Raw genomic sequence first — 24,164 nt, 5'->3', positions numbered from 1 at the left:
GTGAAAAAGAAAAAGAATTCAGGTCCAATTTCCTCCAATATCTACAGATTGTCCCTATAACCTCTCTCCATCTCCGAAATGCAATGCCATCTCTTTCCTACCAATTCTTGGTTCATCATATTCCTTATAATAATCTGTGTCCATGCTCCATCATCTGCTTTTTCGGATGATGATGAGCGATATCTGAGCTGCGTGAAGTCATTTGATTGCGGAAATATTAAGGGTGTTGGTTATCCTTTCTCGGGATCCGATAGGCCTGATTACTGTGGCTATCCCGGGTTTGAGCTCGGTTGCAGCAACCAAGATCCGGAGATCACAATCATGCAATTGAGTTACAAACTCCTTGGCATCAATAACCAGTCGCGGACTCTCAATGTTTCTAGAACAGATTACACAGAAAATCTTTGCCCTACTCTCCTTTCCAACACCTCTTTGAATCCAAATCTCTTGAGTTCCACTTCAGATCATGCTGAGGTAACACTGTACTATGGTTGCCCTAGTCCAAGCCCAGCAGGGTTTTCAGCTCAGTTTACTTGCAACGTTAACGACAGTACTGGTATGATGGGATACTTTATAACAGTCAACCTCTCTGTCCTCAGTATGACTGCTCCCAGCTTAATCAGCTACCTGACAGCATGCAACAATAGTGTTAAAGTTCCTGCCCATCTATCAGCTATTATGCCAATTCTACCCAATCCAACTGTAGCACAGTTGCTTGAAGCTATTTATCAAGGTTTTGAGTTGGAGTGTAGTGCAAATGATTCATTATGTGATACATGCAAATCTTCCGGTGGTCAGTGTGGGTACAACCAGACCACTACAGCACAGTTAGTTGTTAATGTTTCCGTTTAAAAATAAATAAATGATCAATAGCTATATAATTATGGCTAAAATGAAATTAAAGAAATAGTCTTTCCTTGTGATTAAAATACACTCTCCTACCGCTATCAGCACGACGCTTCTTGCTCTGGACCTAGTCATACTGCATGTTCAGTCAACATTTTACTTTTCAACAGTGCTGTTCAAGAATGGAATTCAGTACGGTATCATAATGAAAAAAAATCAGGTTTAGTTTTCTCCAACCTCTACAGAATTTCCCTGCAGTTTCTCTCCATCTCTGGAAATGCAACACCATCTCTTTCCTACCAAGTCTTGGTTCATCATGTTCCTAACAATAACCTTTGTCCATGCTCCATCATCTGCCTCTGCCAATGATGATGAGCGATATGTAAGCTGCAGCAACTCGTTAGATTGTGGAGATATTAAGGGTGTTGGTTATCCTTTCTGGGGATCCAATAGGCCTGATTACTGTGGCTATCCGGAGTTGAAGCTCAACTGCAGTGACCAAGATCTGGAGATCACAATCAAGAAATTGACTTACAAAGTTCTTGGCATCAATAACCAGTCACGGACTCTCAGTGTTGCTCGAACAGATTATGCAGAAAACATCTGTCCAATATTCATTCTCAACACCACTTGGATACCCAATCTCTTGAACTACACATCCGATGATCAGAACATAACAATCTACTATGGTTGCCCCACTCAAGGTGCACCAACTTCAACGGTTTTACCTCAGTTTCCCTGCGAAATAAACGCCACTCAGATGACGGGCTACTTTACAGCATTTGCCAACTTGTCGGTTCTTGGAAGCTCTGCTTCTAGCTTGATCAGTTACCTGGCATCGTGCAAAGATAGCATTATAGTTCCACTACGTGAATCAGCTTTTCAGCAAATTTTAAGTACTCCAACTGCAGCACAGCTGCTGGGAAGTCTAAATCAAGGTTTTGGTTTGGAGTGGAATGCATCTAATAGCTTATGTGATACATGCCAACTTTCTGGTGGTCAGTGTGGGCACAACCAGACTACTACAGCATTTACTTGTTATTGCAAGGATCAACCTCAACAATTTTCTTGCCAACAATCTCCAACTAATGATCAATCCTCAAGTATGTCCTCTTGCCTGTTGTTATTTTTTTTTCTGCTGATGTCACACTAGGAGTAAATAGGAAAACAGACAACTTATACTTGGATTCTGCCCTTTCCAGAACCCAAGATATGTCCTCCTCCAAATTAGGTAATGGTAGAAGCAGGATCTTTGCTAATAGAAAACTGACCTCTTATCAGTCAAGGAAACCATGAAGAGGATGAGATATTATTGCATCCAATCACCCCAGGAATAGGTGCGAATCACCATTCCTTTGGTTTAAGTAATGAGCCTGGGCAGCCATTAGGAATTATTCAAAGTTCCATGATCCTGAAGAAAACATCTTCCTTGACCTCTCACTTCCTGTGTAACAAGGAAGCAAGGACTTTTAAGTAACTCACAAAGACTTGGTACCATGGGAATTAATAAAAAAATTTATATTTGTCGACCAATTCGTTGTCATTATAATTTATATTTCTTTTTATATTTGTCGACCAATTCCTTGACCAATTTGTTGTCATTACAATTTGTTTAATCATAATTATACAATGGTAAGAAATTTAATATGCCAAAAACGTAGTTTCATTTCCTATGGGCCTGGGGAAGTCTTATATATATATATATATATATATATATATATATATATTACCCACAACCTAAATACTGTTATTGTTAGAGATAATATTTATCAATTTAATGGCTAGAAGTTGCCTCCTTGATCGATTACATGCTTCTTAACTCCATCAAATTATCTTTCTTTTTTTAGAACTATAATGTGCATAATATAACTTTTTGTCTCCAAACAATTATAAAATAATTAAAAGTTGTTGTAATTAAAATCATTTAAGGGTTATGTTTGATTTTCGCAATTGATTTATTTTCTTAATGATGATTTTGTTAGAAATATTGTAGCGATAGTTTTTCACCATTTAATTAATTTTCACCACGAAAATGTCCATGCACTATATCGACTTGGATGCCTTTGTAAAAATATTTCTGGTTATATGTACTTATGTTATTTAGTGAAGAAGTTAGCTATCAATGGTTTCTTATGGACATGTAAAATGTTTTTATAGCTACCAAATTGATATAGTATAAAACTTGTCATAAATAATAATGTTTGAGAGATTATTTCAAAATTATTTTTATTCTATATTGAGAAGATATTTTTTTTGTATATACTTTATGCTTTCTACAAAAATTGAGCTTAGTTATTTTTTAAGAATTTCATTAGATTATAATTGAAGAGATGGGAGGAGAAGAATATATTTTGACATTAAAATATTGTAATTCATAATATCAACTTCAATATAGTTTTAGTTTGGATGCGTAAGGTCACATACTGATAACTCAACCTCTAAATAAAAAAATATTTTTTTTTGTCATAAATCTTTAACAAAACTATATTCCACCATCATCAATCACCACCACTTTTTATATTATTATTCAAATCTCAACTCCCACTTCACCAACAATCAACTCTCAACCACCGTTATTTTTTAAACACCAACAATTATCTCATCACCACCAAACTTTCAAATTACTTATAAAATATTACAAATTTTGTAAATTATTTTATAGAAATGTTTTTTTTTTCAATATCATTACTAATAGTACAATAAAACATATTTAATAATTTTAGAATTCATATAAATTGCAAAAACTAATTTAAATATTTTTCCTAATATATTTGTATTTTATTTTAATTAAGTTAAATTGCCCGACTAAATATCACACCAATTAATTTTAGAAACTATATAAACAAACTCATATTAGGACTATATTAGCAATCACACATTTTTTTTAATTTTATCAATACAATATGGTTACGTGAATAATAATTAATTACAAAATTTATTTTTATTTTTCTAGTTATTAATAGTGATATGCCCCCGAGCTGCTATGTAGCTATTTTCAAAACCTGTTTTTATTTAATTCTATGATAATTAAAATGAATATTTATAAAAATTAAAATAATTAAAATAAATGTATTTCTTCACTTAAAATTCTTTTTTCTTAACAATGCATTTCTCTCTTTCTTTTTGACAAAAAGAATTTTTTTTTACCAAGAACATAATTATTTGAATGAAACCTCAATGCAATTAAAATAAATAAATATAAGAACTCAAATGATTTAAATTTAAGAAGGAAAAAATGTATTTCTTTTTGCCAAAATCCCCTTTTCTTATTTATTTATTTTTGTTCTGATAAAAACCTTTTTTTAGAAATATGATTATTTAAATAGAAACTCATCATCACCTGAAAAGAAAATTTCAATTGCAAAAAATAAAAATCAAGCCTTGATAATTTTTACATAGCAGAATGAAAAAAAAAAAAAAAATAAAAAAAAAAATTGAAATGTATAAAATACCATAATTTTAAATGTTAAAGTAACAAGGATAGTATAATCTTCGCAAATGTTAACACCAGTAACAATCCTTTATCTAGTATAGTTAATGAGAAAAATGAGGCTATATAAAAGAAAAATGAGTTACTTATATAAGAGATGGACACAGAACATTAGTCTATTATTCTTGTAGGTTGGAGGTGGTGTTCATCTCGTGACCACAGTCCCAACGCGAACAACTACCTAACATTATTTGATGTCCTGTTACAGGATCTACTCGGAGTAGGCGACTATGGATTGCTTTAGGTAGGTAAATATAATCATAAGAAAGCTGATATTCTTGTTTGACGATGATATCGATGATGATGCATCTTAAATTACAGGCACATCAGCAGCTGTGGCAGCGATGGTGACTTTTTCCATAATTACAATATATCTCACTAGAAGAGAAGGTTCTTTTGGTGCTGTCATAGCAATGACCTTCAGGCTGAAGAAATCGCAGCATGTTGGTAGGGTTAAAACATTTATGATGGACTATCATTCTCTTATTCCAAAGCGTTATTCGTATTCAGAGATCAAGAAAATGACCAACTCATTCGTCTATACACTAGGCCAGGGAGGATTTGGTAATGTATACAGAGGAAAGTTACCAGATGACGGTCGTCTTGTAGCTGTAAAAGTCCTAAAAGAATCCAAAGGTGATGGAGAAGAGTTCATGAATGAAGTTGCAAGCATCAGTAGAACTTCCCACGTGAATGTAGTTAACCTTTTGGGCTTCTGCTACGAGAGGAATAAAAGAGCTTTGATTTATGAATTCATGCCCAATGGATCTTTAGATAGCTTCCTATCTGATAAAGGATCCCCACATACAACCTGTCGTTTAGAATGGAAAAAATTATATGAAATTGCAGTTAGTATTGCTAGAGGTCTGGAGTACTTGCATAGAGGGTGTAACACTCGGATTGTGCATTTTGACATAAAGCCTCACAACATTCTTCTTGATGAAGACTTTTGTCCAAAGATCTCAGATTTTGGTCTCGCGAAGCTATGCCAGAGCAAAGTAAGTAAGATTTCGATGATAGGTGCCAGAGGAACTGTTGGTTACATAGCGCCTGAAGTATTCTGCAGAAATTTTGGAGGAGTAACTTACAAGTCTGATGTGTATAGTTATGGAATGATGGTTCTTGAAATGGTCGGACAAAGTAAAGATTTTGATATGGGATCGGTGGAAACCAACGAGTTGTATTTCCCGGATTGGTTTTATATGTATCTTGATCCAGGAGAGATTTCAACATTTCATGGAGGTACAACGGAGGAGGAAGAAGAGATTGTTAAAAAGATGATTTTAGTGGGTTTGTGGTGCATCCAAACCATGCCGTCACATAGACCATCAATGACAAAGGTTGTAGAGATGTTTGAAGGCAGTCTTCAGTCTTTGCAAATTCCACCGAGACCTTCCCTTTCCTCTCCTAGAAGGTCCGCTCAAGATCACTCTTCCAATGTATCATCACTGCCTTGCGTGTCGTCCAGGGGGGTGGGGTAAACACATTGTCTGCAGATGAAAGTGACTTATAACTGGAAATTGCAAATTTTATTTTGCCTGATAAAAATAAAAAACAAACCTGTATTTGTTCTTCATCTAAGTGCTGCTCTTGGTTGAATTAATTTTTCTATGATATAGCTCGTGAACGGGAGGAAACTCTCACAGTGCTGGTAAGAGACACTATCTCTCACCTTCATTTTTTGTCCATGATGTTAAAAAACTCTAGTATGTACTTGATGTTCAATATGTGGGAAGTGTAGAATTGATCTTTTCCTGCTTGCTTGTCATTGTTTATAATTTCAAAGTTTATACGAGACTAAGAGGCCGAGCTTTATTATTGCTTATGGTTAATGTCATCAAAGCTTCATTGCAATTTTCATAGCGAACTTCTATATGTTTCTTACTCTGGTCATTATAACGACCATGAACCTGAACGGCCAACATAGGAGGCACAGAGTGAACTCATTAATCGAAGATGAAATAGCAGGAACCAATCCCTGCTTACAAGGCTCTGGGGAAGACGAAAACAAAAGGAAGGGAGGCTGTAATAGCACATTACAGATAGATGTTCCTTTTTCACCTGCACTTGACAGAGAAAGAAAGAGTTAAGAAACGTGCTGGTAGTAGAATATAATTCAGTATGCCATCTAACTAGTCATATTTATATCTTCATGTTTTGATTTCTGCTACAGGACTTTTGAAGAGACACCGGCGACTTGGCATTACAGAAGGTAGTACTGTAATCAAATTTATATCTTCCTCTACCTTTTTCAATAACCAGTGGTGGTAACTATTTCATGGTTCTGACGTTTTCTTCTTTTAAGCCATATCAGCTCCTGTGGTGCTGTTATTAGCAGTCTTTATCATTCGGTACGTTTTACTAAAAGAGAAGGATTATTTAGGCATAAGAACGTCAAAACACCCGAGTTAATGATGAACCCAGCTCGTGACCTGAGACTAGCTTCAGGTCAACTTTCAAATTGAGTTTTAAAATTATAATAATAACTATTATTATTCTTATGTTGACCCGGGTTAATGATCAATTCCATCGTGACCTAGACCTGGCCTTGAAGCGACTCTCAAGTTGAGTTTTAAAACTATAACAATAACTACTTTTATCCTTATGTTAACTCGGGTTAATGGTCCCAACTCGCGACCCAGGTCTAGCTTTGAGTCGACCCTTAAGTCGGATTTTAAAAATATAATAATAAACTACTTTTATCCTCATGTTAACTCGGGTGAATGGTCTCGATCCGCGACCCAAGCCCAGTACCGAGTCGAGTTTTAAAACTATAATAATTACTTTTAGCCTCGGTTCGACCCTTGAATCGAGTTTTAAAATTATGATAATAATTATTTTTATTCTTAAATTGATCTAAGTCAATGATAAACCCGAGCTGACCCTTGGTTGAGTTTTAAAGCTATACTATAACCATTTTTATTGTTCAAGATACCAAACACTATCTAAGTTTATGTCTGGTAAAGAATTCGAACAAATAAAATAGAAAGCATACCTTGATGAATAACAATCTATTTAAGAAAATGCAGTCCTGAATTTAATTTGATGAAAAGCTTTGTTTCTCTTCTGAACTTCAATTATTTTCAAGTATGTTTTGATGAAAAAAGATGTTTGATAAATATCAGTTTTCTTAATAAATTTCTTATCCCATACATTCATCAATAATTATAATAAAAAACCACATTTCAAAATTAATCATTGAAGAGCCCTTAGCTTATCTATATCCATCACATCTTACACCCAGCTTTCAATTTCATGTTATTACCATCATGCCATATGACTTTTCCAGCCATGCTAGAATATAAGCAGTCTTTGCTTGTCCTTGCAAGTCTCCTTGACCAACTGTGTTCTGTATGTTCCGAGCTAGAGAGTGATGTGCAGTACATAGACTTCATTTTTCCAATAAAAGCATAGCGGAGATTAATGTGCCCATACCTTTGCATTCAAGTCACCTGAGCATATATTCAATATTTTAAATAATGCATTTATTTTTGTTACTCATTTCTTTATCCTCTGAACTTTCCCAGAAACAACCAAGCCCATTTTGCTAACACACAACTCCATTTTGAAACTCAATGTCACGCAATCGGTTTCAACCTTCTATTTAATTTAATTAAATTTAATTTCTCCACATTTATTTCTTTGTTGACTATCCCTGCAAGTTGTAGCTTGTGGGGATATCACAGTCCAATTTTTTTTATATACAACGTTTTACTGACATGACCATACCTTTAAAACAAATAATTCAATTTTACAGAGTTTTTTACTCCAAAAGGTTTTCTCAAACTAATCTACAATTTTCTCAGTAGTTGTTAATTATAAATCGAAGTTTGATAGTTGGAGGGCTTGTAATAGTTATTAACTAGTTTGTTGGCACCTATATAAAATAATTTAACGTAATTGTTTTAATCATTGTTAAATTTAATTTAATAAGTTAATCTTGAAATCTTTTACTTAATTTTTTATCTAACTCGGATTAAAAATTAATCTATATAAAAAATATTTTAATATGATCGTGTTAGGTTTAAAAACAAATTAGATAATTAGTAAAAAAAATGATTTGAATTTTAAAAAAAGTAGAGATGATATTTGTTTTTTAATATTAAAACACTAATATATTAAATCAACCTAAATTTTATAGTTTTATTCGTCAAACCTGTAATTTATATTATGGAATTTATTAAGATTAACAATTTTTGTTTTTTTTTATATATTTTTATATGATAACAAAAATAAATACTCGTAAAATTAAATATTAATTAAGTATCAAAATATTTATTTATAACTGTGATAATCTCATAAAAAAATAAATTATAAAAATTAATTCAAAATAACTCCCTTGTTGAAGAATTATATATATAAATGATTCCATCTAATTAATGAGAATAGGGGCCGTCCGTGATCTATTTCTGTTGTGACAGGTCCACAATATGGTTTTGGCAAAGCTGCCTTTTTTTTTTAAAAAAAAAAACCCTTACAGAATTGGGAGCACAAGTTGGTTTCTATTGTAAAGATAAAAAAAAAATTATAAAGATAAATTCAAAATTAAATAATTAAATAATAAAAAAACGATTCCATCTAATTAAGAAGAATAGGGCCTTCCATGATGTATTTCTATTGTAATAGGTCCAATGTGGTTTTAGCAAAGCTGTCTTTTTTTTATAAAAAAAAAACCCTTACAGTAGCACAAGTTGGTTTGTACTGATGATATGTTATATCCATAACCATATATGGAATTAAACCAACGCAAAGGGTCTCAAACCATAGATAAATTCTTACTTTACAATATTCTTGATTTCATTTTTTATTTTTTTATTACATATTTAGGCTGAATTCAATACAAATATTTCATTTATTTATTTATTTATTTTTTGGGAAGTTTAGTTGAACCTTGGTTTGAACAATTGGAAAGACCCGATTTTCTCTTGGTTTGAACAATTGCAAAAAAAACCTTATCATTTTCTCTTAATTTTTGTTATTAGGTACGAGAGAGACCCGATTTCATGTTATTATCATCAACCACATATATAATTTTCCAAACTATGCGAGGATTTTTTTGCGTGTCCTTTTAATATATTTGACCGATTCTCTTCTCTTCTTTTAGAGACAGTCCAAGACAGTGATGCATCATAGCATACAAGACTTCATTTTGCAAATAGAGGCCTCGTAGAAAGAAATTAGTGTGGTAGCCCTTTCCCAAGAAAAAACATAAATTACAAACTTTGAGTCCACCAAGCATTTAAATCCAAGTGTTGCGTTCACATCTATCCCTTTCTGATGTATTTATTTACCTGGAATTGATAATTAGCACGCCAGAACTCATCTCTTTATACTCGAAACTGTCCCTCAAACAACCAATCCCATTTTGCTACCACACAATTCCATTCCTCCTATGCTACTTCCTCTTGCCAGAATGAATTCCTCGGCCTTTTCTTTTCTTTCAGATTTTGTTCTTGTTTTGTTGCTCTTCATTCATGTCCCTTCATCCTCGAGCAACGATGACCTGTACACTGCCTGTAGTAAAAAGTTTGAATGTGGGGGTATTTCCGCGGGTTTTCCGTTCTGGGGAAATGACAGATCACCTGACTGTGGCCTTCCTGAATTGGAGCTCAGGTGTGAGAATAATATCGCCAAGATGAATATCAGTCAGGTTACGTATCGTGTTTTGGATTTCAATCCGGAAATGGGAACTCTCAGGGTTGCAACAGAGGACTCCTTTGTTGGATTGTGTTCACCTCAATTTATGAACAGCATGTTCAATCCTAAGGTTTTCGAGTCTGTTGAGGGTTACACAAATCTTACATTCATTTATGGATGCAAGGATGCTCCTCCAACCATACCTTTCACTTGCAAGATAAATGAGGTTAATGATATTCAAGGTGGTTATATCCAAGAAGGAGATGCTGGTCCTGGCGAATGCTATCGTAGTGTCTTAGTGCCATTTTCTATAACAAATTGGCCACGAATCAAACAACCTGTTACTGTCCAAGCTTTGGAAGAACACCTGAAAAAAGGATTCGAGGTAAGATTCAAGGTCCATAGGCCGGAGGCGTGTGGGGAATGCAAAATGTCTTCAGGAGTTTGTGGTATTGACGATGTAACTAATCAAACAACTTGTTACTGTCCAAATCAATCAAGAGGATCAAAAACATGTGCTCTTCCAGCTCCAGGTATGTACCTCAACTTTCTCCTCGAATCAGTTTATGATGAACTCCAGTCACTTGTTGATGCTTCACACACCTTAGTTCCGTTCCTGTTTTTGTTATTTTAACTTTATTTTAAATAGATTTGGACAGAAGTAAACATCATAGCTAAGAATTTAACTTGTCTGCTTTAAGAATTGCCTAAATTATTTATTCAGTCCTCGTTTTATTAGAAAAATAATTAGTTAGTCCATCTGATTAAAAAAAAAATATTATATCCCTATATTTTCATTTCTATGATATTTTAATCTCTTCGCTAAGTGTTTGTTAATTAAGTGTTGAGAAGTAAACATCAATATGATGATGATGATCTCCTGGAACCACTTGAATAGTCTATTAGGGAGGCTCGAACTGCAGAACTAGACTACACCATGGGAATAAGGGACAGCGTTCTGGTTAGGAAATGGTCACACCATAGTTAAATTGATGCCCATGGTGTCTTATCATACAACTAGTCGTAGGAAATCTTGATGGCATGTTCTGCAGATTTTTTGAACTGACAGAGAAAATTATTTGTGATTTTCGTCAACTAATTGATCATAGCTAAGAATTTAACTTGTCTGCTTTAAGAATTGCCTAAATTATTAGTCAGTCCTCGTTTTATTAGAAAAATAATTAGTTAGTCCATCTGATTAAAAAAAACAATATTATATCCCTCTGTTTTCATTTCCATGATGTTTTAATCTCTTCCCTGAGTGTTTGTTAATTAAGTCACAAATTGTCACCAATTTAACTTTTTTTTCCCTACAAAATATCCCCTTTTGAATTAAAATAATTTTATAAGACTCGATTTGATATTGATCTTCTTAAGATCTAGATCGTGCTCATGCCAATTCAAGTTCTTTTATATAAAAAAAAAACGAAACTTGAAAGGAAATTGTTTGGGGTTTTTTTCTTAAAAAATAAAAAATAACATCTTTTTTTAAAAAACTGAATTCTCCTATTAACTTGGTCTTAGGTTAAGCCTCAAGTCAGCGATTATAAAATTGACGGCCGAGCAAAAATTATAACTATGAATTTTTCCATTTTTAACATGCATGTGATTGTTGCCTCTTGGAGCTGTTCATATTCCTTGACGGCTGGACCGGCAAAGTACCAAACAAAAACATACAATAACGAAGGATTTGTAAATTCTTGCACCAGTAGGGAGGATTCGGGGAGTGGTGGTCCGAGACTCTCTGGCATATTTTTACCTTAGGGGAGATGAGATGGTGATTTAGGAAGGATCTCATCTGACAAACAACCTAAACCCCGAAGAAATAATTAATTATTCGATCGGAATTAGCAAATCTAATCAACATAATAGAAATTACAGCGAGCATCTGGTAATTAAAATAAGGTAGGAAAACACCAGGAAATTCACAAGGTGATGCAGAAATGAAGTCCACATCAGAGACTTGGTCTTTCTGCAGAGTTCATTTTCTTCTTTGTTCTGTTTCCTGGAATAATCTTTCAACTGAAACTTCAAATTCCCACCTATGAAATTAATTTTAAATAATTCACACGTTTACTCTAGGAATTTAAACATAGGGCACCGTAACATCACAAAATTCTTTTTCCTTGATTCGTCATCGTACCAAATATATAAACTTAATCAGCCAAAATAATAGCACAAAGGATATCAATATAAGGTTACAGTAACTCATGATATTTACAATAAATTATATTTAATTTTTATATTTTTATAATGTGAAAGTAGTGATGTGTTTATGACTCTCTTTTTTTTATATAGATTTTCATTTAATAAATTTATACTTGGAGCAACATTAAGATCTTAAAAACTAAATAATCTAAAGATATATCATGAAATTAAAATAATAAAATAATATATAAAGGCTTGTAGCTGCCATGAAAACAGGAATAGACATCTCTTCGTCCTTTTTAGAGCGTGACCCAGTGACGATTAAAGTAAGAAATGATTTGGTGTATAAGGGTCTACCAAAAGTGCTATGCAATCGCTTGTGTCAAGTGGCCACATCACCTTCCAATTTAAGCCAAACTCAATAGTCAGCTCTTAAAATTCTTGACGAAGCCTGTTTTCGGTATTTTGTGAGTTCCGTAAACACGATTTTCTAGCTAGCTCTTCTCTTAAAGTCATAATCATTTTTTAGTAATAAGATTTTAATATTACATATACAAAAATCATTTTAATTTTAAAGTAAAATTTTAAAATATAATTTATATTATTTTCTAATAATAAATTATTTATTCAATAAAAAATTCAACATCATTCAGGCAAGCAGGCAACTATCTAATACTTATCAGTATAAACATAATATAGGATGGTTTGGAAATGTAACGGTTATTATTTTTTAAAGTATTTTTTTATTTAAATATATTAAAATATATTTTTTTATCTTTTTAAAAATAAATTTTGATATTAACACATGATCCGATGATATTTTTTTAAAAATATTTTTAAACAAAAATAAATAAATTTCTTGAAGCTATTAATCAAGGTTTTGAGTTGGAGTGGAGTGCAAATGATTCATTATGTGATACATGTGAATCTTCTGGTGGTCAGTGTGGGTACAACCAGACCACTACAGCATTCACTTGTTACTGTGCGGATCAACCTCAAGATTTTGAATGCTCAGCATCACCACAGGCACCTAGTCAATCTACAAGTATGTCCTCTTTTCTTTCTTGATACCATGACTGGATAGATAGAGATAGCTGAAATCTAAGATATGCCCTCCAGGCTAGGTGATGTAGGAGGACCTCTGGTAAAAGAAACAGGTGTGAATCGTTCCTTTGAGTAGAGGGAGGAACCTAGCTAGCTATTAGGAATTGTTCAAAGCTCCATGATCCTGAAGAGAACACCTTCCTCGACCATTTAATTCCAGTATATCAGGGAAACAAAGACTTCGATTAACTGACAAAGACTTTATAAAAATAATATTTTATAAAAAGAGATACAATAAAATAACCTTTTCGTTTAGTCAAGTCAAGTGAGGCCTCGTCTCTATCACTGAAACCCAATGTCACGCAATCGATTTCAACCTTCTATTTAATTTAATTTCTATACATCTATTTCTTTGTTGACTAGCCCAGTCCATACTCAAAGTGCGTTTTTTTATTGGTCGCATGTGGGAAATCACAGTACAGTTTACTTGCATGACCGTAGCTTTAAAACAAATAATTCAATCTTACAGACTTTTTACTCCAAAGGGTTTTCTCAAACTAATCTACAATTTTCTTAGTAGTTGTTAATTATAAATACAAGTTTGATAGTTAGAGGAGGGCTTCTAATAGTTATTAACTAGTTTCTTTGGATCGGATCAAAATGTTTTTGAATATAGAAAAATAATAATCTCAAGCCACATCGAAGTTACATTGTTATTAGTGCTGTTCGGTATTTTTTTTTTGGTTATGTTATTAATTTTATTTTTTATTTTTATTAGTTAAAATAAAAATTTTATTCAATTTTATTCTTTATTATTATTAGGTTAATGACAAATCATTTTTTGTAGTTTTTATCATAAAATAAAATAAAATAAAAGATTAATCAAGTTGAGTTCATAACCTTGATCACAAGTTTGACATATTGACTAAACATTAATAAAAGGGTCGGGGTCGGGGTTTTTTGACATTTTTTATATATATATCTTTTGATTTTTTTTTTTGTCAATTCTATTATTTAATGTGAGATTTTTATTAAATTTTCTCATTCAGTGTTGGGTTAATGATAAATTAATCTTGGTATTTTCTATCTCATAATAAAATAAAAATTAATTCGACCTAATGGAGTCCCCAATCCAGGTCACAGGGTTGACAAACTGACTAAATATCAATAAAAAAAATTGAATAGGAATTTTTTCAAATTTAAATTATTATGCCGAGTTTAATCACAATACCACAAAGTTCTGAACAATCTAAATATGGTTTTTAACATTTCAAAAATTTTGTGTTTAACCCACACCGAAAACGCCGGTTGATAAACCAATAGTAACCAAATCGATGTAGCATATGTTCATTTTCTAGCTTTACGTCTTATTTTGTATGTAAATTAAAACTTGCAATATCATTTTAATATTTAAACTTTATGCTTTATAAAAAACAATGAGCTTTTTATTTTTCAAGGATGTAATTCGATTATAAATGAAGTGAGGAGAGGAGAAGTATATATTTTGAAAATAAAATATAATAACGTCAAATTTAATGTAGTTTTAGTTTGAATGTACAAGGTTACATATTAATAATTCAACCTCTAAATGAATATACCGTGTCATATATATGCCATATAAATAAATCTAATAATTAACATTATTTGATGTCCTGTTACAGAATCTTCTTGGAGTCGTAGGCGACTACATATTGCTATAGGTAAATATTATCATAAGAAATCCAATTTTCTCGTTTGATGATGATGGTATTGATGATGATGCATCTTAAATTATAGGCATATCAGCAGCTGTGGCAGCGATAATAACTTTTTCCGTAACTACAATATGTCTCATTAGAAAAAAAGGTTCATTTAGTGCCGTCATAGCAATGATCATCACGCCGAAGAATTCGCAGCATGTTGACAGTGTTGAAACATTTATGATGGACTACCATTCTCTTACTCCAAAGCGTTATTCATATTCAGATATCAAGAAAATGACCAGCTCATTCGCCAATATACTAGGTCAGGGGGGGTTTGGTTATGTATACAGAGGAAAGTTACCAGACGACGGTCGTCTCGTGGCTGTAAAAGTTCTAAAAGAGTCCAAAGGTGATGGAGAAGAGTTCATGAATGAAGTTGCAAGCATCAGTAGAACTTCCCACGTGAATGTAGTTACCCTTTTGGGTTTCTGCTACGAGAGGAATAAAAGAGCTTTGATTTATGAATTCATGCCCAATGGATCTTTAGATAGCTTTATATCTGATAAAGGATCCCTACATACAAACTGTCGTTTAGAATGGAAAAAATTGTATGAAATTGCAGTTGGTATTGCTAGAGGTTTGGAGTACTTGCATAGAGGTTGTAACACTCGGATTGTGCATTTTGACATAAAGCCTCACAACATTCTTCTTGATGACGAATTTTGTCCAAAGATCTCTGATTTTGGTCTCGCGAAGCTATGCCAGAGCAAAGTAAGTAAGATTTCGATGATAGGTGCACGAGGGACTGTTGGTTACATAGCACCTGAAGTATTCTGCAGATCTTTTGGAGGAGTAACTTACAAGTCTGATGTGTATAGTTATGGAATGATGGTTCTTGAAATGGTCGGACAAAGCAAAGACTTTGATATGGGATCGTTGGAAACCAACGAGATGTATTTCCCGGATTGGTTTTATATGTATCTTGAACCAGGAAAGATTTCAACACTTCATGGAGGTACAACGGAAGAGGAAAAAGAGATTGTTGAAAAGATGATCTTAGTGGGTTTGTGGTGCATCCAAACCATTCCATCACATAGACCATCAATGACAAAGGTGGTAGAGATGTTTGAAGGCAGTCTTCAGTCTTTGCAAATTCCACCGAGACCTTCCTTTTCTTCTCCTAGAAGGTCCGCTCAAGAGCAATCTTGCACTGTATCATCACTGCCTTGCGTGTCATCGCAGGGAGATGAGGTAAACAAATTGCCTGCTGATGGAAGTGACTTGTAATCGGAAACTGAAAACTTTTTGTCCATGATGATAACAAATTCTAGGATGTACTTGATGTTCAATATGTGGGAAGTGTAGAATTGATCTGTTCCTGCTTGCTTGTCATTGTTTATAATTTCAAGGTTTAGACAAGACCAAGAGGCCGAGCTTTATTATTGCTTATGGTTAATGTCGTCGAGGCTTCATTGCAATTTCAAAGTTTAGATAAAACTCAGAGGTTGAGCTTATTATTACTAATGGTTAATGTCATCAATGCTTCATTACTCAGATGTTCAATATATTTCTTACTCGTATTCGTATTTTGCTTGAGCAGCTGAATTAGAATGGAATCGTCTATGTTCGAAACTATACCACAAAACTTCAGGAAAGTGAACATAAATCTTCTACTCTTCATCAATAAGTTTCCTGTAGTCATTCATGTGAAGAACCGATACCAGTGTATGTTTGTAGGGAACATAAATCTTCTACTCTTCATCAAAGGCTTGTGAAGATCTTTCTGCTGTGCTTATTGGGGTCAGAAGTAGTCGTTCCACGATGAAGTCAATTTGAGCTTTCGGAATGTGTAACAACCAACCAATCTTCCCTTGGTAACATTAATGCCAATCTAAGCAGCTTCTTGGGATGTGTAGAACTAGTGTTATTTTCCCGGCATTTCAATCAGCTGCTCTGCGTATAGGTAGCAACACTACTGAAGCAGATGTGATCTAAGTGTTTAATCAAGGTTTACTGTGTCCAACATGATATCAAACTTTGCCAAAAATCATCATCATGTTTTTATAGTTCAGTTTTTTTTTTTTCGTGAATGAGTGATTTCATTTATCGAAGAAGAAATGGCAGGAACCAAACCCTGCTTACAAGGCTTCAGGGAAAACGAAAACAAAAGGAAGGGAGGCTGTAAAAGCACTTTACAAATAACCGTTCCTTTTCACCTGCACCTGACAGGCAAAAGAAATAGGGTCAAGAAGCTTGCTGGTAGTAGAATATAATTCAGTATGACATCTAGCTAGCCAAATGAAGTACAAGTACTTCAATTAATTCTTCAGGGTTTAATTTCTGTACTTTTGAACAGACATGCGCGACTGTAATACAGCCATCAAATTTCTATCTTCCTTTACCTTTTTCAATATCCAATGGTGGCTCTCACATTTTCTTCTTTTACAGTTATATCAGCTACTGTACGTGGTAGTGTTATTAGCAGTCTATGTCATTCTGGTACGTTTCACTAAAGGAGAAGGATTATTTAGTGGCGAGACAATGACCCTCTGGGGGAAGAACACGAAGCACAATGAAAAGATTGAGGCATTCATGGTGAACTGTCACTCTTTTATTCCAAAGAGGTACTAATATTCAGACATTAAGAAAATGGACAACTCATTTAACAACTAGATTAGATCAAGGGGGATTTGGTGGTGTATACGTAGGGAAGTTTTTAGAAACTGATGGAGAAGAATTTAATAATGAATTAAGTTGCAAGCATCAGTAGAAACTTCCCATACAAACATAGTTAATCTTCTGGTTTTTTGCTATGAGAGAACTAAAAGAGCCTTAATCTATGAATCCATGCCCAGTGGATCTCTTGTATCTTATAAAGGATCCGCTCAAATAAAATGTCATCTAGAATGGAATACGTCGCAGTTGGAGTTTCTAGAGGTCTGGAGTACTTACATAGAGGTTGTAACACTAGGATTGTTCATTTTGACATAAAGCTTCACAACATTCTTCTTGATGAAGATTTTTGTCCAAAGATCCCTGATTTGGGTCTGCAAGAGCAAAGAGAGTAACCTTTCAATGGCGGTTGCAAGAGGGACTGCCGGCACCAGAAGTATTCTGCGAAACTTTTGAGAAGTTTTTTACAAGTTCGATGTGTGTATTTATGGAATAAAATATAATTTTAAAAGTATTTTGAAAAGTGGTTAAATAAAACTGTCAAACAGAGATAATGCTTTTGTCATCTCTTTCCTGCCAAGTTTTGGTTCATCATTTTTCTAATAATAACCCTTCTCCATGCTACCTTTGCCAATGATGACGAGCGATATTAGTTATCCTTTCTGGGGATCCAATTGGCCTGCATACTGTGGCTATCCGAAGTTGGAGCTCAATTGCAGAAACCAGGATCTGGAGATCACAATCAAGCAATTGACATACAAAGTCCTTCACATACAAAAACCAGTCACGGACTCTCAGCGTTTCCCGGTCAGATTGTGCAGAAAACATCTGCCCCACACTCCTCAGCACCACTTGGATTCCCAATTTTTTGAACTACACATCTGATGATCATAGCATAACGATCTACTTTGGTTTCCCCACTCAAGGTTAACCAACTTCTGCGCTTTAAACTCAGTTTCCCTGCAACATAAACACCACTGAGATGACGGGGGCTACTTTTTACTGAAACGGCCGACTTTTCTGCCCTTGGTAGCTCTGCTTCTAACCTGATCAGTTAGCTGGCATCGTGCAACGATAGCATTGAAGTTCCAGTGCGTTAATCAGCTCTTGAGTAAATTATAAATAATCCAACTGTAACACAGTTGCAGGGAGCTCTAAATCAAGGTTTTGGGTTGGAGTGGAAGCACGAGATAACTTATGTGATACATGCCAACTTTCTAGTGGTCAGTTTGGAGACAACCAGACTACTACAGCAGCATTCACTTGTTATTGCAAGGATCAACCTCGACAATTAATTTTCTTGCCAAGAATCCACAACTTATAATCAATCCCCAAGTATGTCCTCTTCCCTGTTATTATTTTTTGGGAAAATTGTTAGGTATTAGTTACAATACTAGTAAAGGTCGGAATCCTTGATTAAAAAGATTTGTGTTAAATTAGTTTATTACAATCTTTGTTGTTTAATTAGATAGTTAGATTACTAGATAGATTAGGATAGTTAAAGGATTAATTTCCTTATAAATATAAGGGTTAAGGTAGAAGGAGCAGCAGCTTAAACAGCAACAGTTTTTCAACGTAGCAGTAGAAAATTTCCAGCAGCAAAAATAATAGTAACAGACGAAATAGCAGCAGTAGTTCTAAACCCAGCAGAATATCCAGCGACAGTGTGTTAAAAAAATAATTCAGCAGCTGTTTTAACAAATAAATTAATAATTATTGTTGTTATTTATTTTTAGATTTCTATATAAAAAAATAAAAAAATATATATTTAGAAGAAAATCAAAAAATAATAGGAGAAGAATACGCTGGAGCACCAAAAAAATAACTAAAAAAAATTAGTTGAGGAGATTTAAAAATATAAAAATTAAAATTTAATAATATATTTTTTATTAAAAAAACTGTATCAACAAAAAAAAATTCAATTTGAAATCTAAAAATAATTAAAATATCATCCTTCTCCATTACAAAACAACATCTCCACCACATCTCTTCCTTTCTTCTTCTTTTTTATGCATAGTAACCTTTCTTTTCCATCACCATCAATCTCCTTTTCGTGAATAGCTTCTTTGTCGAACAAACAAAATTTTAAGTCATATACATACTATCTCTAATTTCCTGCAGTACTTAATATAGGATTTGGATCACTCTTTCTCTCCGTAGTGAAAGATCTTTTTGGAGCTTAAAACATGGATGGAGTTTCCTTGGCTTCACTTCTACATTAACGACTAGATTGCTGCTTTCAATTCCAGATTCTCTTGAGACGGTTTTTGAATTGATTTCTTGTTTCTGGATTCTTTATTAGTCCTGGATTGCAAGGGAAAAATTGACAGTGGGTGTCATTTATCAGTCCACACCTCAGCATTAGCATCTTGATTTGGACAGAAAGACTTCTTTGAGTAATGAATGGTAAGGAGAAGGGCCACGCTAAAAAAGATCAATTGATAGGGACGACATTAATAAAATTATAAAGGTTGAAGGATCTTTGAACTTGTTAACCCACCCATTCTATCTATACAAGTCTCCCCTAGCTAGCCAAACAAATCAAAATTCTCAAGGAAAGATCCTAGTAACCTTCCAATTGACTTAAACAACTTTTTAGTGTCATCATCCAAAGATATTTCCTCGTGACTTCTGTCTTTTGGAAAGATCGTAGCTCGCTCATGGAATCCAGTGAAGAAACAAATTATAAATTCAAATATATTAGACAATTCTTGATAAATAACCCTCTTTTCCCATCAAAATAGAAAAGAAAAAAAATACTAATTTCACCATAATCTCTTAATTCATATTTTTAAGGTAAATATGAACTTATATCTCACTAATATAACCAAGTCAATAGTCATGTTCTATACAACCACTCTCCCATTACCAACACCAGTACACCATTAACCTTACACCATTCCACCACCAGCTGCACAACCCCTTCTGATTCCTCCACCAATGCACACCCTCACCACCACCTCCTCTTTCCTTCTCACCCTCTTTCTCTCCCTCCACTTAACGACATCGCTTCCTTCCAATGACACTGGTAATCTTTCAAACTGCAATCAAAACTTCTCCTGTGGTATCCTCACAAACGTCACCTACCCTTTCACTGGTGGCCTACGTCCATCCCACTGCGGCCCACCGGAGTTCGGCCTCACATGTGAGGATGAATCAGTCACCATCCTAAAAGCTAACTCACTGAGTTACCGAGTCAATATTCTTGACCAGACCAGCCAAACCTTAAGACTCTCACGTTCAGACCTCTACGACGACGGAAAATGTACCCGCCAATTCACTAACACCACTCTGGATGACAGAATCTTCAGTCTTGGTTCCAGCAATGAACTTTTTTTGTTTTATGGTTGCAAGAAGATTAACGACTCTGGCATGGGATCAGATCCGCTGCTAAAAATCTCTAGGTTCTCTTGTGAAAATGATGGAGTTACAGAAGAAGGGTTTTTCTCGATTGTTTACCCTTACGGTACTGAATATTCTTTTCCGAATACGTTTGAGTGTCAAACTAATATTCGAGTGCCAATTCCTGAGACTCGGGCACAACAGCTTCTTGAGAACGGGTCATTAGTTGGTGAGGTTTTGAAAGAAGGGTTTGATGTCAGTTATGGTAATCCTTACAGTGCTAATTGTACAGAGTGTTACAAGAAGCACCCTGGTGAGTATTGTGGATTTGATACACAGTTGGGTAAACCTATTTGCATTTGTCATGATCAGCTCTGTCCTGGTAAGCAAAAATCTTTAGTTTTCATGAGTTTGTTTGTGCAACGATTATTAGGTTATGCATGACAAATATGGAGTACCTCCATCATATGCTCCTCCTTAAATCTCCTATAGAGGGTATATGAGCATCTATATTTATTGAAATTGAAAGTTGCATGACTAAAGAATCAAATTAGCACATTAAAATTTCTAAACTAAACAAATCCTTGTAATTTTCAAAAATTAAATAAATATTATTACAATAAAAATGATTATGTCAAAAGATTAAAAAACAAAATCGCACATCAATATTCCCTAACGCTGAGGTATTGCAACTTTATTAATATATATAATTTTATAATTTTAACAACTTTTTAATCATTAAATAAAATATAATAACAAACTTGTAAATAATTTTTTTTTTTTGATATTTTTTCGAGGCTTGAGGATGTAAAGTATTATAAAGTTATTAAGTTGATGTAAAGTATAATTCTTTAAAAAACAGGGATAGTGTGAAAAAATGATCAAAGAGGCTTGATGTAATTTTTTTATTATTAAAAATTGAAAAGTATAAAATACTATAATTTTAAATCTTCAAGTAACAAGTATTTCATAGTCTTAGCAAATGTTAACACTCATATAGCAGTCTTTTATCTATAGTGTAGATAATGAGAAAAATGAGGTTGTAACCATAAAATTGACAGTGGGTGTTATTTATCAGTCCACGTCAGCATTAACATCTTGATTTGGACAGAAAGACTTCTTTGAGTAATGAATGGTGAGTAGAAGGGCCACGCTAAAAAAAATCAATTGATAGGGACGACATTAAGAAGATTATAAAGGTTGAAGGATCTTTGAACTTGTTAAACCACCCATTCTATCTATACAAGTCTCCCCTGGCTAGGCAAGCAAATCAAAATTCTCAAGGAAAGATCCTAGTAACCTTCCAATTGACTTCAACAACTTTTTAGTGTCATCATACGGAGATATTTCCTCGTGACTTCTGTCTTATGGAAAGATCGTAGCTCGCTCATGGAATCCAGTGAAGAAACAAATTATAAATTCAAATACATTAGACAATTCTGGATAAATAACCTCTTTTCCCATCTAAATAGAAAAGAAAAAAAATAATAATTTCACCATAATCTCTTAATTCATGTTTTTAAGGGTAAATATGAACTTATATCTCACTAATATAAAATGAGAGCTTTGAATAATTATAATAGAATTTATTTTTATACTAAATAATTTATCATGAACTTAGTCTTACTGTTGCGAGAATTGTTTTCAAGACAAAACTATTTTATTTAGCTTGACAAAAATAAAAAACAAACCTGTATTTGTTCTTCATCTAAATGCTGCTCTTGTTTGAATTAATTTTTCTATGATATAGCTCATGCACGGGAGGAAACTCTCACAGTGCTGGTAAGAGACACTATCTCTCACCTTCATTTTTTGTCCATGATGTTAGTATGTACTTGATGTTCAATATGTGGGAAGTGTAGAATTGATCTGTTCCTGCTTGCTTGTCGTTGTTTATAATTTCAAGTTTAGACAAGACTAAGAGGCCGAGCTTTATTATTGCTTATGGTTAATGTCATCAAAGCTTCATTGCAATTTTCATAGCGAACTTCTATATTTTTCTTACTCTGGTCATTATAACGACCATGAACCTGAACGGCCAATATAGGAGGCACAGAGTGAATTCATTCACCGAAGATGAAATAGCAGGAACCAATCCCTGCTTACAAGGCTCTGGGGAAGACGAAAACAAAAGGAAGGGAGGCTGTAATAGCACATTACAAATAGATGTTCCTTTTCACCTGCACTTGACAGAGAAAGAAAGAGTTAAGAAACTTGCAGGTAGTAGAATATAATTCAGCATGCCAATATCTAACTAGTCAAATGAAGCACAAGTACTTCGATTAATCCTTCATGGTTTGATTTCTGCTACACGACTTTTGAAGAGACACTGGCGACTTATCACTACAAAAGATAGTACAGTAATCAAATTCATATCTCCCTGTTTTCTTTTTTTTTCTTTTTTTATTCAGATATCTAGGTCAATTTGTGTATATCTCAACTCATAAGTTTTAAAATTAATAATCAGATAAGTCTCTAATTGCCATCAATAACAGGTGGTGGTAACTATTTCATGGTTCTCACGTTTTCTTCTTTTAAGCCATATCAGCTCCTGTGGTGCTGTTATTAGCAGTCTTTATCATTTTGTACGTTTTACTAAAAGAGAAGGATTATTTAGTGGCAAGACAATGATCCTCTAGCGGAAGAATACAAAGCACAATGAAAAGATTGAGGCATTCATTGTTGTAATCCAAATTTTGATCCAATTGCGTTTTAGTCTAATTTTAAGGGGTTAAAATTTGAAATTTAAAGATCAGACGCTTGAATGCAAAATTTGGAAACTTCAAGGACCAAATTGAGAAATGGTCATTCCCAGTCCAAAACGGCACCGTTTCGACCATGCACAGTTTCTTCTTCTTCCTCTGACGCTGCAAATCCGCCTGCAAAAAAGGGGAAGAAATTAAGATGCCAGCATCCTAGTCCTGCCAAAACACAAAGATCAAATCCCTATCTTCATGAAGATTACTACCCCGGGGAGATAAGGATCAAGCCTCAGGTGTCCAAGTCCCAGCAAAAAAAACCAATACCTCCCTCCCAGCCATGCTTATCAAGAGAAAAGCCGTGCGAGGAGGGAGAACCAGGGACGTCCCCTATAAATACAGAGCTCTCCAGAGGAACCGGGATGGGGGGGGAATTCAGAGGAAAAAAGAGAAAACAGAGAGGATAAAAACAGAGGGAGAACCAGGGGAGAAAAGGAGGAAAAAAACAGAGGAAAGAAAAAAAACCAAAAAAAAGAAACAAGAGAACCAGGAAGAGATAGAACGTGGAAGACAGAAACAGAAGGAACAAGAGAAAACTTGAAA

At 33.9% G+C, this 24,164-nt stretch overlaps 1 protein-coding gene across 4 annotated transcripts in view; it reads left to right on the top strand.

Annotated features, from left to right (window-relative positions):
- LOC18099458 (LEAF RUST 10 DISEASE-RESISTANCE LOCUS RECEPTOR-LIKE PROTEIN KINASE-like 1.3) overlaps positions 1-16,397 on the top strand; it is a 45,793-nt gene extending 29,396 nt beyond the window's left edge. The window contains exons 2-4 of one of the 4 annotated variants that reach the window (XM_052448295.1): positions 4,545-4,580; positions 4,658-4,972; positions 15,257-16,397. In XM_052448295.1, coding sequence (XP_052304255.1) covers positions 4,545-4,580; positions 4,658-4,972; positions 15,257-16,134 — 1,229 coding nt within the window. In that variant the 3' untranslated portion in view covers positions 16,135-16,397. Of the gene's footprint in view, positions 1-660; positions 1,950-4,544; positions 4,581-4,657; positions 6,104-9,540; positions 10,507-14,826; positions 14,866-14,941 lie in introns of those variants that run through there. The other 3 variants (XM_052448296.1, XM_024588213.2, XM_024592499.2) reach the window with 3 other exon arrangements.
- The last annotated feature ends 7,767 nt before the right edge of the window (positions 16,398-24,164 follow it).

The sequence above is a fragment of the Populus trichocarpa genome, chromosome 17 (assembly GCF_000002775.5).
Source record: "Populus trichocarpa isolate Nisqually-1 chromosome 17, P.trichocarpa_v4.1, whole genome shotgun sequence".
Lineage (NCBI taxonomy): Eukaryota > Viridiplantae > Streptophyta > Magnoliopsida > Malpighiales > Salicaceae > Populus > Populus trichocarpa.
This window is presented reverse-complemented; position numbering and strand designations above follow the sequence as displayed.